The 18,696-nt window shown below is 37.8% G+C and overlaps 2 protein-coding genes across 5 annotated transcripts; both read left to right on the plus strand.

Moving 5' to 3' along the window:
* The first annotated feature begins 47 nt into the window (after positions 1–47).
* Positions 48–5,105, plus strand: LOC124414470 (scm-like with four MBT domains protein 1). Its single transcript, XM_046895421.1, has 7 exons — positions 48–805; positions 1,150–1,559; positions 1,946–2,035; positions 2,155–2,654; positions 2,748–3,598; positions 3,812–4,482; positions 4,563–5,105. Exons 1-7 carry the CDS (start codon positions 760–762, stop codon positions 4,731–4,733), a joined length of 2,739 nt encoding a protein of 912 aa, XP_046751377.1. The 5' UTR covers positions 48–759; the 3' UTR covers positions 4,734–5,105.
* Positions 5,106–7,604: 2,499 nt separating this feature from the next.
* LOC124414273 (neuroglian) lies at positions 7,605–17,809 on the plus strand. Of its 4 annotated transcripts, XM_046895314.1 has the most exons (14): positions 7,605–7,690; positions 9,136–9,221; positions 9,361–9,384; positions 10,034–10,166; positions 10,788–12,203; positions 12,369–12,829; positions 12,908–13,264; positions 13,380–13,635; positions 13,743–14,063; positions 14,142–14,367; positions 14,510–14,666; positions 14,846–15,121; positions 15,521–15,613; positions 16,043–17,809. In XM_046895314.1, exons 2-13 carry the CDS (start codon positions 9,155–9,157, stop codon positions 15,610–15,612), a joined length of 3,786 nt encoding a protein of 1,261 aa, XP_046751270.1. In that variant the 5' UTR covers positions 7,605–7,690; positions 9,136–9,154; the 3' UTR covers position 15,613; positions 16,043–17,809. The 4 variants fall into 4 exon arrangements, with proteins under 4 accessions (XP_046751270.1, XP_046751253.1, XP_046751280.1 ...); XM_046895297.1 differs by lacking the exon at positions 15,521–15,613; XM_046895304.1 differs by lacking the exons at positions 7,605–7,690; positions 15,521–15,613 and adding an exon at positions 8,430–8,626.
* Positions 17,810–18,696: the final 887 nt, after the last annotated feature.

Here is an 18,696-nt window from a genome sequence, read left to right on the forward strand (position 1 = left end):
AAGGGGTCGCCATGTGATTGCGGCGGCCCCTTGACGGCGGCAAAACTAGTCCAGATTGCGTACGGTACGTCGGATCGGTCGGAGCAGTTTAGTGTGCTGCGCGAGGTGCGTGAAGTAAAATTGAACAGTGTGGTGTGAGTCAGTCACTGAAAACGAGAGTCGAAATCGTGTTTGATCGGCTAAATAGTCTTCGACAAAGATAGTCTCTAAGTATACAACCACTTTCAAAGCAGAGATATCACTCGTGCGAAAGACTCATTATTAGAATTGCATGATTGTAGTGGTTTTATAAGCGGTGCAAAGGACTGCAGGGCAACACAGAATATATATCTTATACGTACATAGATTTAACGGGCGCATTATAACGTGCGAGAAATAAAAAGAGTTTAATTCGTAATCACGTAATATAATCAGATATCTTAAGTAGAAAAGGTTCGTTATCCGTTGCGGAAACTCCGAAACACACATTTCGGAATCTTTTCTATGATTCTATCTACAATCTACACTAGATATGTACCTGTATATATAGGTACACCAGAACTTAAAATCAGTAGTTTTCGGTTGTTTTTCTCCCCCATTCTCTTATCTTGCCTATAAATGGCTTAATAGTCTGTAAATCCATGAAGCCTTCAAGACAATTATACCAATCAGCAATGCGTGCAAATTTCGGAAGACAATTACAGTATAGGAAACAATTCATGTAGTCACGAGCTTTGTATGTACGCACATTAGCGTAATAATTAAAACCGTAATTTCACGATGGAAGCAAACACGTCGGAAATGCGAGAAAAACCATCGGACAAAGGTAATTATCGCATAAGTATGAATCACTCACGATTTTTTTTTCACTACAAGTATAAAAGCAAAAGTTCTAATGTGATTAAAATTATTTCAATTACATTATTATCCAGAAGCTTGTGTGTGAACAAAAAGGTTGGCTAAAAGCAGGATAAACTAACGGAAAAAATTCTGATAGCACTTTAAGGCATATTACCGTTTCTTACCACAGTTTCAATTACGTTACAATTCACTATAGTTGATTGTTATACCATTATATTTATTTGTATTTATGCTCATTTTCTTTTGTTATTATTACGGTCTATTGTTTTTATTGTTATTATTTTCAAACTATTTTTTTTAATTTTACAGAGGATGGATTCGCTTGGCAGGATTATTTGGATGCTACCAAGAGTTTGGAAGTTCCACAAATCATGTTTCCCCATGTGGAACTCGGTCTGCAGAGCGGAATTGAAATTGGAATGTCTCTGGAAGTGCCTCGTTTTCTGGATCCTGATAATGAGCCTGTATACTGGGTCGCCTCTGTTGTGATGACATGCGGTCCGCTTCTCAGGCTGCGTTACTTTGGCGGAGATGATAGATCTCTTGAGTTTTGGTGCAATCTGACCAAAGAAGCTGCACACGAATTGGGCTGGTGTATAAAGAACAACAAGAGACTCGAGCCTCCAGAATTCGTCCTAAAACACTCACCAAATTGTGTCGAACAGTTACCTGAGTTCATGAGCAATGCCAGATCTGTTCCAATGGAAATGCTGACTGGAGTTAGTAGTTTAAAAAAATATTTTTACTTGTTTCATTATGGAGATTCCATGTAGCAAATTTGGAAGCTTATAGTTAAAGTTTACCCCAAATCTACTGCATATGGATCAATAATAACCGAAGAGTAATATTTTGAATCCTTTCAAAGTAATTATATGTTTTCGACCCAATATAATCCAATTTTTTCACATTTTACTAGCAGTTTACTTATCAGATTTTAAAATACTTTTACAATTAATCCAATAGAATTCTTTACGAATATTTTTGTCTTACATTAATACGAAAGTCACTGAATTTTATTTATACTTCTATTTTGTTTAATTATTTTTTGTTCTCCTAACTGTCTTCAGATTTTAATTCTAATACAATTGGTGTTCATGTCTGACAGGATGGCCTCAGTATGACTGAAAGAATTAAGCAAGGAACTAAAGTGGAAGCTAGTGATGTGCGGCATCCTTACAAACTTTGGCCAGCTACGGTAAGATCAATAAATATAATAACAACCTTTTCATGACTTGTGATGCCATTGAATTTTTTCAAATCACAAAACTAGTATGCAATTCAGTTAAAACTGCTAAAGACATTGATGAATTTCAGATTATAGAAAACATCGGTGGTCGACTTTTACTGCGATATGATACCCCTGGATCACCCGTTAAAGATTTTTGGGTATTCTGCACATCAGAACGTTTGCATTGTAACGGTTTTGTGAAAAATGCAGACTTAAAATGGTTTCTTGAACCACCAAGCTCAATACTAGAATCGCATAGTTATGAAGAATGGAAATCTTTGACAGAAACAGTACGGCCGATTCAAGAAATTCAAAATAATTTATTCAATAATATACGTGAACATCCTCGGCATGATTTTGAAGTTGGTATGAAACTAGAAGCGATATCACCAACGAATAGAGTCGAGATATGCCCAGCAACAGTCGTTAAGGTATTTGATGAAAAATACTTCCTCGTTCAAGTTGATATCTACGAGGATAGTGCGAGAACAGAAGACTGCAGTGATACGAATGGCGACACATGGCTTTGCACAGCGGATCATCCATACATATTTCCTATTGAGTGGACAAAGAAAAAAAATATAAGGTGAATGTCAGAAGTTGGATGCAAAGTTCAATATTTGTATAAATATTTGTTTTGTTTCGAATTTGTATCGTTATCATTATTTTGAATCCTTAGACTTACTCATCCAATCGGATGGATCTCAAAATCGGAAGAATTTGACTGGGAAGCATATTTAGAAGCAACAAAGTCTGAAGCAGCACCAGAGTCGTCATTTTCAGAGCGAGAAAGTGCTTTAGATGCTGGATTTGAGGTTGGCATGTATCTGGAAGCAGTAGACCCGGAGAATGAAAACACACTTTGCGCTGCACACATAACAAAGGTCGTCGATAATCTATTGTGGATAAAATTGGATAACTACGAAGATTTCCGACCTGAGCACATAGTCTCTATGCATTCACTGCAGATATTTCCTGTTGGCTGGTGCGAGTCCAATTCTTACACTTTGAAGCCACCCAAAGACTTTGTCGAAGTATGCAGAAAATTAAGAACACCACCAAAAGAAACCAAAAAAAATAATATTCTCGACATACCAATATCAGAGCCGAGATCTTCGCTTTGGTGCCCTAAAATATACTTCAATTATCGTTGCTTTACCGGCCCTATGATATCTAAAGGAAAGCTAGCGACACTGCCAAAAGCAGTCGGCCCTGGGCCGGTCACATTAGTCATGAGAGAGGTTCTATCTATGATAGTTTCTGTCGGGTACAGGAGTGCCAGGATATTGAAAGTTCTTCAATGCGATTCCAAGCCTGACCCAGGATATCATTTGGAAGTTCTGAAAGCAAAACACAAGAATAACACGTACAGAGCTAGCGTTGCTGTTATTACTTCAGGAGACATGGTCCCAAAATTCTGTAGAGATATCTGCAAGAAGTTAATGGTTTGCCCAAACTTATTCGGACCTTCCTTTATACCTGAGGATGAGTGCCCAGACAGATGTCATAAAGTTTCGAAAAATAAATTCAGTAAGTTTTTTTTAAATACCTACCGCAGAATTTACATTAGATTAAGACGAGTGCTTCGGAGTAATATATGATACAGTAAAACAAATAGATTGTAATAACTACTTGGTTCATTGAAAAGTGCTGTGCAATCAAACACTTGTAATAAATTTTTAGTCTAATCACTTATCACTTCTTTTAGCACGCTCTGATTACTCTCAATAATTATTATTTCAGCTGCCCCTGTAGCAAATGGACGACGTGGTAAACCAAAAGGCTACACAAGTATTTTGGTACAGAAACCCAAGCCATGGAAAGGAGGACGCAGGAAAAAGAGAGGGCGCTGGGGAAATAAAGATAAAGACAAGGAAAAGGAGAAAGAAGCAGGCGTTGAAGTTCCTGAAGATGGAATTCCATTTCCTTTATTAGATTCAATAAAACTAAACAAAGCAGAGGAAAGCGTTGAAAACTTTGATGACAAACCCCCACTTTCTGAAATAGACATTATGATACAAAAGGGAATTGAAAAATCAGTCAAGTCTGATGATTTCAAAAATGAACCACTGTCTAGTAATGCCTCTGATGATTCGAGAAGCTCGTTCAATGATAGGAAAAGTAAGGACAGCAATGTAAGGAGCCCAAGTAGCGAAAGCAGCAAAGTACGTTCCAAAACTGGCAATGCCAGTGATAATGTGAGGAATGGTAAAAGAGATCGAGATTGGGACACCAGCGTTGAATCCGAGTATTCGGATACAGAGGCTGAGTATCTTAGACTACAGAAGAAACAGCGAAGGCCGAAAACTAGAAAACTGGATTCAAATCCGTTATTTTGGAGCGTTGATGACGTCTTTCGTTACCTCAGAAAAACAAACGATTGTAAGGGTATTGCTCACCGAGTGAGACAAGAGGTAAGATGATAAAAATCACCGGATATCTTTCCTTGGAGGATGCGCGTTTCTCATTTAATCACCCTTCTCATCGGTTACAGGAAATAGATGGTTTGGCGTTCTTACTGTTGAATCTGCCGTCACTAACTCAGCATATGAAATTGCGGATGAGTTCGGCAATGAAACTTTGCCGGCATGTTGAGCAAGTTAAAGTGACTTTCTTTCTGCGCCACATAAACGAAGTGGAGCCCGAGCAATATCGTATATTGTAGTTGATAATTGATAAACTGTGGTAGTTAGTACGTGACAAGATCAATTGTATAAAATAATTCTAGACGGTATTAGTGTTGACAATTCAGACAAACTGCATCTTCACGAAGAAAAATCGACCAGTTTGATCTTTGAAATAAGTAAGTACGACTTCCGATAATAATTAATTTATCGTAAATTGATATTTTGTGAAATATAAAATGACCGTGTATCATAAAACGTCAGTTTAGTTTATAAAAGAAAAAGCTGATCGGCTGTATCCAAAAGTAACGAATAATTGTCGCGGTAATTTGGTAAGGAACTTGTAGAATTAGTATGACATGTTTACAATGCAATTGTTGAAGTTTTGCGATTAATAAACAATATTTATTAAACTATTTTTCCACGAATGGTAAATACCGCGGATAGATCAAGCAGATAATTTTAAATACCAAATCTCTCAATGTTCTTAAAACTGCTAATTCGTTCCTTGTGAATACTTGGCTTGTTATCGCGAATCCCTTTTCCAGAAATCATGTAGGTATTCAGGTCAACATTACCATCTATTTTTGGAATTTTTCGGTACTGAAAAAATTTAAAAATTTCGATGTAATAGACATCAATTTATTCAAATCATTTCTCCATCGGTTCTCTATCGGAAGACTAAATTTCTATACAGTGATTCGTCCAGTTAGAACAAATTTCCCTACTTAAAATTAACATCCATATTGTTATCAATCATCTAAGATAATTTTTTGTTGACAGAAATTCATCAATTCTGGATATAATTCTATTTATATCATATAGGTATATATATATATATATATATATATATACCTATATGATATATATATATATATATGATATATATATATATATATATATATATGATATATATATATATATATATATATATATATATATATATATATATATGATATATATATATACCTATATGATATATATATATATATATATATTATGTACATTGAATTTACCTGTAACGACTACAAAGCCATTAAAGCTAGTTCATTTCCTCTGTTTTTGACGAATAACGGTTCCACGGGGTTGGCGCCAAGTATGCTGGTGTTGACCCAAATTACAGTATGTTACACATTCCCAAGCCCTACGCTTATTCTGTTTTACTACGATACATAAATCAACTGTAGATACGATGTGCCGGTAGTAATATTTTACTCTATCATTATTTTTATTCGGCTAATTACCAAGGACAAGATTTATTCCACATGCATGAGGACAAAGGATAGTGAATCTGGCGGGTATGCATAATTCCATCTCTTGCCATCCATAGATGAGTTGAACGGAATTTGAACAAAGCTCTTTATTTCTGCGTCAAATGAAGATGTATTGGAATATTTTTGTTGAGAATTGCGTATAGAATGGGTACCCATATTTGCATTTGAGATACGTAGATTTCGATAATCGGAGATATAGGTAAACGACAACGTCGAAATTGTCTAGGGCATCCCCCCTAACAGGGAAAAAGTGTGCGTCGTTTGAATTTCGGATAGAACATTTTGGTGGCCATACCAAAGGCCCAGCATATTCATTTGTTCATCCCCAGAAAAACGGCCCCGACCCTCCGAATCCCGTCACCTGGCTAAACCCTCCCTCCCTCATTGTAGCGGGTTAGGGTGGACCATTGCATTGGTGCAGGACTGAGGATGAAATATCTGCTTCTTGCATTCACGGATTGTCCCCAAGCTGAAAACTGGGAAAAAGTTTGGGAAATTTCCATTAAAATCCTGAATTTTAGATGTGTATAATTTTTTAATTTATAGTCACTGATTGACACAATTGTAAATTGAAGTCAATTTTTTGTCGTGATATAACGGCACGCAGAAACATTTTCATCATACGTAGAAACTAGCAAGAATAAATTTCATAAGCTGAAATCTTAGTATGTAGGCTCGTGCCAAAGTTGAGATGACGACAAACTATTTCGACATTATTTTTGTTGATATTTTATAGGACTCTGTGACCCATAAATACTAAAAACAACCGTTTTTTCGTTATCCTCATCAAATTAGCAGCTTATTTACAAGGAATTATTGTCGCTTCGCAGATACGAAAAACAATGTTCGCATTTGCAAGAATTGCGTTGTGTTTGTGCTGCATTGGCTATACCTATAGTCCAGTCGGAATAGCCGAAATAATTAAGTGACTTCTATTCAAAGACACCACCGCTGCGGCAATTTTTTTACAGGTTTTTTGGACCTGCAGGAACATTCCCTTAAGTTTTCGACCACATGCGAGTTGCATGTTACAATACTTCATTTAAACAATTCTGTTTCTTCGTAGTTTCAAAGCGGAGTTCCCCAAAAAAATTTTAGAAACCCTGCGCAAATTGTGCAAATGTTGTCGAACGCGCCGCGACATAATTTTAAGTGACGATGAAATGGACGAGGAATTTTTAAAATTTTCAGAATCAGTGATAACCTTTCTGATAACCGAAAGTTCAAGGAGCGTTACTGTCAAAAGCTATACTGAGTATGAGCCAGAGTAAAAAAAAATCCAAAAAAGTAATTATTACTCGAAATTTTTAACTAAAAAAAATAGAATTTTTAATTTTTAATGATTTTCCATTGCTAAAATGCAACTCGCACGTCGTCGATAACTCGAGGGCATATGTTCCTGTAGGTTCAAAAAATCTATGAAAAAAAAATAGCGCAGTGGTGGTGTCTTCGAATACTAGTCTCGTATCTATTCCGACTGGACTACTACGGTTCGCTATTTTACACAACGCGTAGTGTGCGAGAGAAAAATACTAACGTAGCAGCGTAACTTGACTATTGGCCCGTGTGTACCAGACGGTATACAGTCGCCGTTCCGAGTTGGGTTGGTTGGCATTCACGGCAGTGGCAGTCAGTCAGTGGTTTCCGAGGATGGCTTGGTGATGAACGCACGGTTCAGTTCGCGACAAAGTATATAGTATATCAGTTGAACAGTATTGGCACAGGTAAGTTGGACCCCCCTTGTTATCGAGTGTGAAATTGGAGGTGACGAATTTGAAATAAGTGGCATATACAATAACCGTGTGTCTTAATTGAATTTATATGGTGCGCGCGAGTGGTATCCAGGTAGAATACAAGGCAAGTGGTGTATAGTAAGCGATCAATGCTGTTAGTGCCTGCCAATCGTCTCTGCTATACTCTCTTGATTCTTTCGGTACAACTCCGAGGCGGGTGTGACCGATTCCTTCCTCCCGTTCGGCCCACCACCGGATTAGTGTACTCTCCTTAATTGATTCAATTTCAGCCAGCTACTTGGCGCGGCTTAAATCGTTACGGCAGCTCTCGCATTCAAGCTCATGCCAAAGGATAGCAATTAGGCGCGGTTACGTTTCGGGAATGTCGTTGCACTGTTCCCTGCCGCGAAGCTATTTTCGTTCGATGTTGTCACTCCCGTAAGGGACAGTCACCGAGATTGTTGAGATCATCAAACCACTTGCTCAGCCTCACCTTCGGGTGGTACCTAGCTGGTGATTCGATGATCGCGCCGTTCCAAACCCGCTGTTTCTCTATTCTCTCCTTAGACGCGAACCTGTCCAAACAAACACGGCCTCGTACTTACCTACTTACCGTAAATTGCAATCCTATAACGGAATAAGCGTCGGCTCATGCCGACCAAAGCACACCTGCATTCGTGCGCCTCCTTCTAATTCCCGCGGACCTTCTCTTCCCCGTACACCGTGCATATTACGTCCGAGTTCGACGACGACGACGACGCGACTCTGACACGGAGTGGAGTGCTAACCGAGCACGCCCATTTTTACGCCGCGTCTCCTGTGGCAACCGTCCATATCCGTACCAAAACAACCCTTACCTCAGCCCAAAAACAAATAAATCTGGCACACGCCCTACGACTGTATCAGATGCTAATTACCCCGAAGTTTGTGAGTAACTAGTAATTGATATTATAACTAGGAAAAAAATAATGCATGAGTCAACGGTTAATTCGCTGCGACATTCAAGGTAGAGTTTCCGATCGTTGAAACCCTCTCGACGACTCATTCTTGCCTAGGTAATTGAACCACCTTTCAGTTTCTCCCAGCTGCAATTTGATCCTTAATCTCGTGTTATCCCCCCCCCCCCCCCCCCCCCCCCCCCACCGCTTCGAATTTTATTAAAGGGTCAGGGGCTAGTCAAGCCGCGCCAACTTCTTTTTCCGCTGCAGTACGTTGTGCAGGAGATATAATATCGATTACTTTGCAAATATTATATGTGTCTCTCTATTCGTCTTTTCTTCCTATTTGTATGTGGTGAAAATACCGTCGGACATTTTTGCGAGATAGGATAGTATAACATAAATTTTAGAATTTGGTTATACTTGTTGATAAACGATATATTCATTCACTTGATGAAAAAATGAACAATTCTTTAATTCGTTTTTTTCTATTTTCAGACACTGAGGATAAACCAAAATGGGGCGTCTTATACTGTGCTCAATTGCACCCCTGGCACTGACTATTCTACAGGTGTCTGCGCTGAGTGAGTGTATTTTTAATTTTCAAGCATTTGACGATGTGGATGGTTGGCGAAATTACAATGTATAATTACCGATGTATGACAAAACTGACCATGAGAATTTAATCTATTAATACATTATTATTATTATTTTATGTTATAGTCACAATACCGGATGGTACAACAGGTGAAAGAGCTAGCATTACTTAAATCAATGTCTTGTGTGATATGATTATTCTTTCTAAACTTGATCATTTTACTCGTTTAATAAGTATATAATTATCAAACTTGTCGGATATGAACCATATTCAAAAAGCGAGTCAAAAAATAAGTTTTGCCACCTTCCAACTGAATGCTGGTATCGATATACCCGTATGCATGTCTTGTACGCATTTGTTTATTTGCCATTTGTGCTTTTGCCATCCTACATTTGGCAAGCATTTAATGAAAACTGCACATACTGTCAGAGTACGGGATCCCTTGATCTATTGATCGATTTTATCCCGTAAACAGGTGATATATATCCGGAAATATGTCTTGTGAATATCTGTATAGATACATAATTATGTAATTTGTTTGCATTACTTGAACAGAGAATAGAAAAGCTCATTGAATTATTCAAATGTGCAATATTTAACTTAAGTACTGCGTATTTATGCTTGTGAATGCTATCAGTCAATTAATTTATGTTGAATATAGCTGCAAACTTTTTTTTCTGATTACTGTCAAACTGCAGGAAGTGTAGTCAACTCCATAAATAAATTCTGATAAAGAAAACAGTCATGTTGATTGTCTGCTTTATTTATGACAAATACTTATTAGCATTATTATTACAGTACAATCACCGCCAAGAATGGTCAAACAGCCACCAACAGATGAGCTGCTCTTTCAAGTCGCAGTCGCAAAGTTCAATGAAAACGACAGACCGTTTATTATAGAATGTGAAGCTACAGGAGAACCCGAGCCCAGGTGAGTCGAAAACTATTGGTATGTTACAGACAAAAAAAAACAAGGGCTTGGAAATTGAGTTCTTAGGTTTTCAACACAGCATTGAAAATTTTGCCGTTCAAACTATTACTATAGTTTTAATTGTTACGTTACTTTTCCAAATCATGCTGTTTATTTATGGACCGTTTTCCATTCATATGAAGATACCTTTGAAACTTCAATGTATAATATTTTGGGTTAAACACGTGAAAGCATTCATCAGTGGGGCCTCTGTTGCTTTCCTGTGTTGTGTACTGAAGCAACTTGGTAGTAGTAATCACTCAACCAGTCTTAATTAATGAGATGGTCTTCAAGTCTGAGGGTCTATGCATTACCACTACTACAACAGCTGAAAGTACTTTGCTAGTCATTTAGATTTTACCAGTATGTGTCTTTTTGTGTAAGTTTCATTTCCACTGGTCAGTTTATACTTTCACAGAATGCTAAATGGCTGTCCTTCTTTTCATCCAGTATATTGGGGGTGAAATTTATTTATCATATCTATATTTTTTATCAATCACTTGTCTTTACACTAAAAGTTGACGAGTGTCAATGCTTATAATTAGAAGATAGTGACTAAATGTAACACATGATTTGAACCAGATATCGTTGGGAGAAAAACGGTAAACGTTTTGAGTGGCAAGCGTACGACAATCGAATTTCACAGCAGAATGGTAGAGGAACTTTGGTAATATCGTCTCCACGAGATGAGGACTTGGGCCAGTACCAATGTATGGCAGAGAACGAGTGGGGAACTGCGATCTCTAATTCGGTATTTGTGCGGAAAGCAGAGCTAAACTCATTCAAGGACGGACCGCCAAGGACACAAAGTGCAAACGAAGGAGATCCCATTAAATTGACTTGCCAACCTCCAGATGGGTGGCCAAAACCAAAAGTCGATTGGCTTATACAGTATACGAGCAGTGGAATAAAGTCTATCAACAACTCCAGAATGACTCTGGACCCTGAGGGAAATCTGTGGTTCAGTAATGTGACTAGAAATGATGCTTCGGATGACTTTTATTACACTTGTGCAGCTACCTCTGTCTTTAAGAACGAATACAAACTGGGTGATCGTATTTTGCTCAATGTTTTGTCAAGCGGGGCATCATCAAACAACAATAAACACGAACCTGTAAAGCAATATGTTTCGAGGAAGAACGAAGTCGCTTTGCTAGGCAAAAAAATTGTAATGTACTGCATATATGGTGGTACACCTCTACCACAAACAGTGTGGAATAAAGACGGTCAAGTACTGCAAGCAAACGGCCGAATAACGCAAGGGAATTATGGAAAGTCATTAATCATAAAACATGTGAGCTTTGCGGACGCGGGAACATATACTTGCGACGTATCCAACGGAGTAGGCGACGCGAAATCATATTCAATAAATCTCAAAGTCGAAGCTATCCCCTATTTCACTCATGAGCCAGAGATTGAAAATAAGGCGGAAGGTGAGACAGCAATCTTCAGGTGCGAAGCTAGTGGTGTTCCCAAGCCTCAGATCAAGTGGATCCACAACGGAAAGCCTATTGAGGAGGCACCGCCTAATCCAAGGAGAAAAGTAACTGACAATATGATCATCATTGAGAAATTGGTCAAGAAGGACACTGGAAACTATGGGTGCAACGCGACAAACTCACTGGGTTACGTTTACAAAGACGTTTATGTCAATGTCCTTGCTATAGCACCACAAATTACCCAGCCACCGTTTAATGAGGCGACCGTCGATGGGAAAACTATTCGAATTACGTGCCGTGTTTTTGGTGCTCCTAAGCCTGAAGTTAAATGGATCAGAAACGGCATAGAACTCACTGGAGGTAGATACATAACACTGGAATCTGGAGACCTCGAAATAGATAATGTTAACTTCCTTGATGCTGGGACTTATACATGTTACGCATCCAACAAATTTGGCCATGACAAAGCCTCTGGTAATCTTGTTGTGAAAGAACACACGACCATCACTGATGAACCTGAAGATTACGAAGTCGCTGCCGGATCTACAGCAACATTCAGGTGCGTTATTTTCATATTAAAAAAACAAATGGTCCACATTTCTTCTCAACTAGTCTAGAAGTTTCTGTTATTTTATTATATTCCAGTATTACAGTGTTTGGGTTAAATATTTGAATTCAACTTTATTGCAGTTTTTAGTTTAAACTAATCTAATCCGTGTTCCAGATGTAACGCTGTGACAGATTCAAGTTTGACACTGACCATTGACTGGCTGAGAAATGGAGAGGAGCTAGATTTCGACAAGGAGCAAAGGTTTATTAGGAGCACCGATTATTCATTGACTATTACAAAGACGACAGAATTAGATTCTGCAATATACACGTGTGTTGCTCGCACAGAGCTAGATGAAACAAAAGCTCAAGCAACATTGACAGTTCAAGATGTGCCAAACGCACCTCGTTTAGAGGGAGTACAGTGCAGAAAAGACGAAGCCAATGTCCATTGGGTCCCTATGGGTGACAACAGAACTCCCATCCTGCGATACACCATCCAATCCAACACCAGTTTTACACCTGATACATGGGAGGTTGCTAAGGACGATGTTCCGGCCACAGAGCAAACCCACGTCGTCCCAATGACGCCGTGGGCGAATTACACATTCCGTGTTTTAGCATGGAATAAAATAGGTAGGTATTTGAATAATTTTACCATTGTTGTGAAGTATTGGATGAGCTGAATCTTAATCGAGCTTTACCACACCACAGGGGTGTCGTTACCATCATCACGAAGCGAGGTTTGCACCACTCAGCCAGATGTACCTTATAAGAATCCAGACAATGTTGAAGGCAAGGGAACGGACCCGCAGAACATTGTCATTACGTGGACCGTGATGCCTCAGATAGAGCACAATGCGCCAAAGTTCATGTACCGAGTGTTCTATAAGCGCGATATAACGGGTGAAGAATGGACAACTGAAGATGTATTAGACTGGAAAGTACACCGGCTTCAGATCGATAATCAGCCAACCTATCAGCGATATAAGATCAAAGTCGTGGCTATTAATGAGGAAGGAGAGTGTAGACAACAGCCAACTGAGGTCATAGGCTACTCAGGCGAAGACGGTAATTATTGATACTCAGTGTAACAAAATTGAAACTAATGAATCATGTAAAAACCTGCATCATTATACTTTTTGTGTACAGTTTGACCATTACTTGTCTTTTTTTACTTACACAGTACCACAGCAAGCACCTGGGAACTTTACCTTGGTTAAAATAAAGGGAAGTACGAGTGCTATTCTTTCCTGGAACGCTGTTTCTGACGAGTCCATTAGGGGAGAGTTCAAAGGATATAAAATTCAAACATGGACCGACAGAGATGGCGAAGAAGGGATGCGCGAAATTCATGTAAAGAATGATACAACCAAGACTCTCGTTTCCAAATTTGTTCCATACAGCAAAAACTACGTTAGGATTCTTGCGTATAATGGCAGGTGCGAATTAGCAAGATTATTAAGTTTATTAACTGGTACAGAAAAGTGAAGAAATAATAATAATATTAATAACGGAAACTTTGATTTCGTCAAATTTTTCTCAACAGATACAATGGTCCGTCTTCAGAGATACTGAACTTTGACACACCTGAAGGACTTCCAGGCACGGTTCAGGCTTTGGATGGCTTTCCTTTGGGATCTAGTGCATTATATTTGGTCTGGAAAAAACCAGAAAGACCTAACGGCATTCTCATTGGATATAAAATTTACTATCATGTTGTTGACGGTACAAGCGTTGGGCCTTTGTTAGAGAGAAAACCACACGTTACAAACCCAGAAGTGACCAGAGTCAAACTGGCTGGATTAGAACCAAATACTAAGTACAGGATTCACATTCGGGCCATTACCAAGGCTGGGGAGGGTGAAGAGTGAGTAAAATGAATAAATTCTCTGTTTATCTCTGTTTCAATAGATTTAATAAATTCAATCTTAAAATCATCTTGCAGCTATTACATAGAGCGTACGACGGGTAGTGCACTGCGATCTGCTCCAGAGGTGCCACACTTCACATGGGACCGTATACCCACAGACAACGGGCTTGCAACCATTAGAGTTACTTGGCTTCCAAGTCGAGAAGGAAATCCAGGCAGTCACTTCTATGTTAAATACAAGCTCAAGGGAGAGACTATTGATGCCAGAACGCTGGACGAAATCAACAGCGACAGCACAGAGGTGCCAAAAATTTAAAATTGAATGCATGCACATATTCCAATTATGCTCCAGCTAATTGATAATACCTATTACCTTCTTTCGCCTTTTACCTATAAATTTTCAGCGATTTGATTTTAATCATTGTTTGCTTATTGTGATGCAGATACGAGGCCTTTTGAGAGAAAAAGTTTATGTTATGTCTGTTGTCGCCATGGATGGAGATTTCTGGGCAGAAAGTTTGCCACAGGAAGTTGATACCAGCGGAGAAGGTCCGTATATTCAACCCAACGAAACCGTTGCCACTGCCGGATGGTTCATAGGTGAGAGGGACATTCCAGTAATACAATAGAATGACGAATGGAAATAAATTTTGTCACAATTACGTCTCATCTGAGATCTAAGAAATGCAACAAAATACCGAGAAAGTGCGTGGACTTGAACATATCAAAGATGGTATACTTATTGCTTTCGATTCAACCTTTTGTATTCCGCCCCTTAGGAATGATGCTGGCTATTGCATTCCTATTGCTACTGCTGATAATCGTGTGTGTAATAAAACGTAATCGAGGTGGAAAATATGCCGTACACGAGAGAGAACTGGCGGCAGGTCGTGGCGATTATCCCGAAGAGGGTGGCGGTTTTCATGAATATTCACAGCCCCTAGATACTAAGTCTGCAGGAGGTCGTGCCTCGCTCGCTTCTTCCTCGCACCAGGACGGAAAACATCCGGAGTCTGACACCGACTCGATGGCCGAATACGGAGAAGGAGATACGGGTCAGTTGACACTTTTACATATAATTTCATCACTGTTTACAGAATGCTTAGCGCCTTTCAGTAACTATAATGAACGGCGACTGGATAATATGAGTGCTGTGAATTTTCGTAACACATTTTTATGCTTGACAACCGTGTAGCTTTGAAAACATTTCGTACATTCATATTTATTTTTATTTACTTTATTGACCATGTAAGGTTTTGGTAAATCATATTATCATCATAGTGAATGATAATAAATGTATGAAATCATTAGTTTCATTTATTGTAAGATTGCAGATTTTTGTTGCTTTATGATTTTTGAACCATAATCATTGTGTTATTTTTCTGATTTTTATGGTTTTTTGATGTCACCCTTTCCACCTGTTTTGATTGTGCGTGTCTGGTTCGATACAACAGAGGGTATGAACGAGGATGGGTCTTTCATAGGTCAATATGGCCGCCAAAAGAAGCAGGAACCTAATGCACAAGCGTTTGCTACGCTAGTTTGAGGTGGGATGCTTGTTTTCATTGATTTATTTTACACCATCAATGATACTAATTTTCCTTTGCCACCCCTTCCTCCCCATTCTCATTCCAGTTTTCATGCACGCGTATTCATCTATTACTTCAGTCCTGAGAATAGTACTGCTGGTTTGCAGCATGATAATATTTTTATTTTCTTCGGGCGTCAATACTAGTACATGTTTTTGTTTATTGGAATCAATACGCTAGATTGGAAGTATTTAGAATTAGTAGAAACAACAAGAAATTTATTTATTGGATTCCGATTTTACGATTGAGAGACTTAATTCTCGCCATTGTACAAAGTCACAACACTTGGTACCTTACATAGGGCGAGAAGGTAATTTAAGATGAAAATTAGCAGAGAGAAGGATGCATATATAAAAAGTGAAACGTTATTGTTCCTTGTCATTTTAGGGCGTTTCACCGAAGATGGATCATTCATTGGTCAATATGGACCAAAGGGTAGGCCTGAAGAAACACCCCCCATCCCAACAGGCACCATGGCCACGTATGTCTAACCTTTTGCAGCTATCTATTCCATGTAATATTTAAACTTCATCCCAACAAAGGCTGAGGAACTACGGGTTACGTTTCGTTCTTAGCTGGCAGCATTGACAGAAGTTTTGTACTTCTCTTGATATACTTAATTGTTGGTCAGCTCTGTCTTACTCTCAGGGGATTCTCAGCACTGGTAGCTAATTACGGAATACACCCTATGTTTTTGCCTCTTCAGCAGCAGCTATGCACCTTGCGCTGGGCGCAATGTCCACACTATACTGCCAGTTAGTTACTTTGTCATCTTTGGGTTTCATTATTCATCCAGCCGAAATGACCTGTCCAGAAAACAAACAAGAAAAATGCTTTGCTTTGAGCATTCCATACGTTTATTTCATTCGTTGAATTTTTTCATTCTCCTGTTTCTTTCAACCAAGAGAATGTCACCCATTCCTCTTACCCCCATTATTCAAACGAACAAAAAAATCAAAAGGGTCAATATCTCTGATCGAATATGAAACCCAAAGATATTCAGATGTTGAATAGCGAGCAAGTTATTGATGGAAATAGTTCTAGATACTATTTTAGCATTGACACCAATATTTGACAGGGTCAGATTGGACACTGAAAAGTAACAAAGTTACTTGTCTTTTATTACTGTTATTTGTCAAGATGATTTTACCGAGACTGCATCCAATCCATCAAGGGTTCTTCCTCTATTCCAGTTGTTATTTCACATTACAATTACATTTCACTGGTAATTACAAACCTTCTGAAAAGATTCAAGATTCACACAATTTTATAACCAACAATCTAACATCAAATGGTTTTATGCAAGATGATGAAAAAACAATCACCCGCTAACACAAATAATAAAGTCAGCCGTGTTAAACGTTATCTCGAGCAAATCATAGATGTAATATCATATGTTGGGTTGGGCAGTGAGATCTGAAAAAGAAGTGTTACAATCTGGCCTCGACTGAATCTAATTTTAATTTTGAATCTCACGTACCCAAATCTCATAGTACTTCTTCCGGGACTTTGTGCCCTTGCTTTCATGTCCGGCACAAGTAAAAAAATGTATAGGGTATCCGTCATCCGACGATGTTCTCTATTAATAGGAATGATAATTATTACAACTATAATGATAATTAGTTCTGCAAGACGCTTTATTTAATTTTTTATATCTGATGACCGTTGGTCAAACTTTTCTAACTATATATTACTTATTATAAATGTCGTAATGCCACGCGATAAAAAGTGACATGAGAAAACAGGTGAATTTGAATGAAAACAATTATTAATATTCTCAAAAGATATTAATTATGGACATGATATTAATATATATTATATAATTGTAATAAATAACCTATACGATAGTTGAATAAGAACAAATGGCCTCTACTATAATAATTGCTTTTTCTATGTAAAGCACGCTTTCGCTGAAACGAACGACAAGAGAAATTCACGTTTTTCAAACGAATATTTTTCATTCATGTTCTGTACACTTAGCTCTATGATATTATAGTATAATGGCTTTAGAATGACGACGATTATGATTATATGTTATTATTTAATATATATTGAAATGAAAAAAGTATATAGAGACATTATATATTAATTATTACTAAAAAAAAAATGAAAGAATAACGTTAGGACGTTAAAATACAGGAAGCGGTCAATCAAGAGGAGCTATTATCAGATAGTATATTATCATATTACATATAATTATATATATATGTATCACATTTTTATACCAATAGGCTCGTCCGTAGAAGTCGGAAGCCCATAGATTTTATTATTACTATTATTATTATTTTTTCTTTTTATTATTTGGTGTACACGGAATAGGGAGTTCGAAATTGAAAATTTAGCAATGTATGTTAATAACGTAAAGGATGATTTGAAAGTAGCATTCACATATTTAAAGTTGTATAATTCGAAGAATTTTTATTCAAATAAGTGATACGTCCGGCAAAGTTCCGGACAACTTTGGAAACTCAAATGTTAATATTTTTAATTTTTGATTACGTAAACATTGATTAAAGACAGTTTCATGCAGTTTTTGGGTACTTACAATTACTACGAATGGATTAATATCAGCATCTGAAAAATTTTTCAGTTGAAAATATCAGAAATTAAATACTCGAAAAAACATATTTCAATTGTGTGAAATCTACTTTCAAACCTTTCTATGTGGTACGCATAGTACTCAAGTGTTACTTGAGTTTTTGTCAAGTATCTCCAAAATTTGAGGTGATTGTCATTTTTTGTCCATAAATGTACAGGAAAAGTGCGATTGTAGGCCGCAATGAGTGTCTTTCGTTTTGTATTAAAGCATAGCGAGTAGAAGCGACACAGCAGTCTTAAATTGAATTTCCACTACACAGCATTACGTGGTTAGTATATTTTGTTATCATACCATTTGCCAAACGTGTGTTTTTTCGTCAGTCCCTTTTCTTCATCGCATCAATTTTTTTTTTTTTTTTTTTTTCTTGTCGATAATAATTAATTACCAACATGATCTGATTGTCTGTAAAGTGAAGTTTGTATTATAAAAAGCTTACCCATCA

This window comes from Diprion similis, chromosome 2, assembly GCF_021155765.1.
Source record: "Diprion similis isolate iyDipSimi1 chromosome 2, iyDipSimi1.1, whole genome shotgun sequence".
In the NCBI taxonomy this organism is placed as follows: Eukaryota; Metazoa; Arthropoda; class Insecta; order Hymenoptera; family Diprionidae; genus Diprion; species Diprion similis.

Excerpts from the sequence above, each read along its gene's own strand:
- LOC124414470 (XM_046895421.1), top strand. The coding sequence starts at position 760 with ATGGAAGCAAACACGTCGGAAATGCGAGAAAAACCATCGGACAAAG. Across the intron at positions 1,560-1,945 it reads CAATGGAAATGCTGACTGGA|GATGGCCTCAGTATGACTGA; the intron begins GTTAGTAGTTTA and ends CATGTCTGACAG. Across the intron at positions 2,036-2,154 it reads ACAAACTTTGGCCAGCTACG|ATTATAGAAAACATCGGTGG; the intron begins GTAAGATCAATA and ends GATGAATTTCAG.
- LOC124414273 (XM_046895297.1), top strand. The coding sequence starts at position 9,155 with ATGGGGCGTCTTATACTGTGCTCAATTGCACCCCTGGCACTGACTATT. Across the intron at positions 13,265-13,379 it reads AGGCTACTCAGGCGAAGACG|TACCACAGCAAGCACCTGGG; the intron begins GTAATTATTGAT and ends TTACTTACACAG. Across the intron at positions 14,667-14,845 it reads CACTGCCGGATGGTTCATAG|GAATGATGCTGGCTATTGCA; the intron begins GTGAGAGGGACA and ends TCCGCCCCTTAG.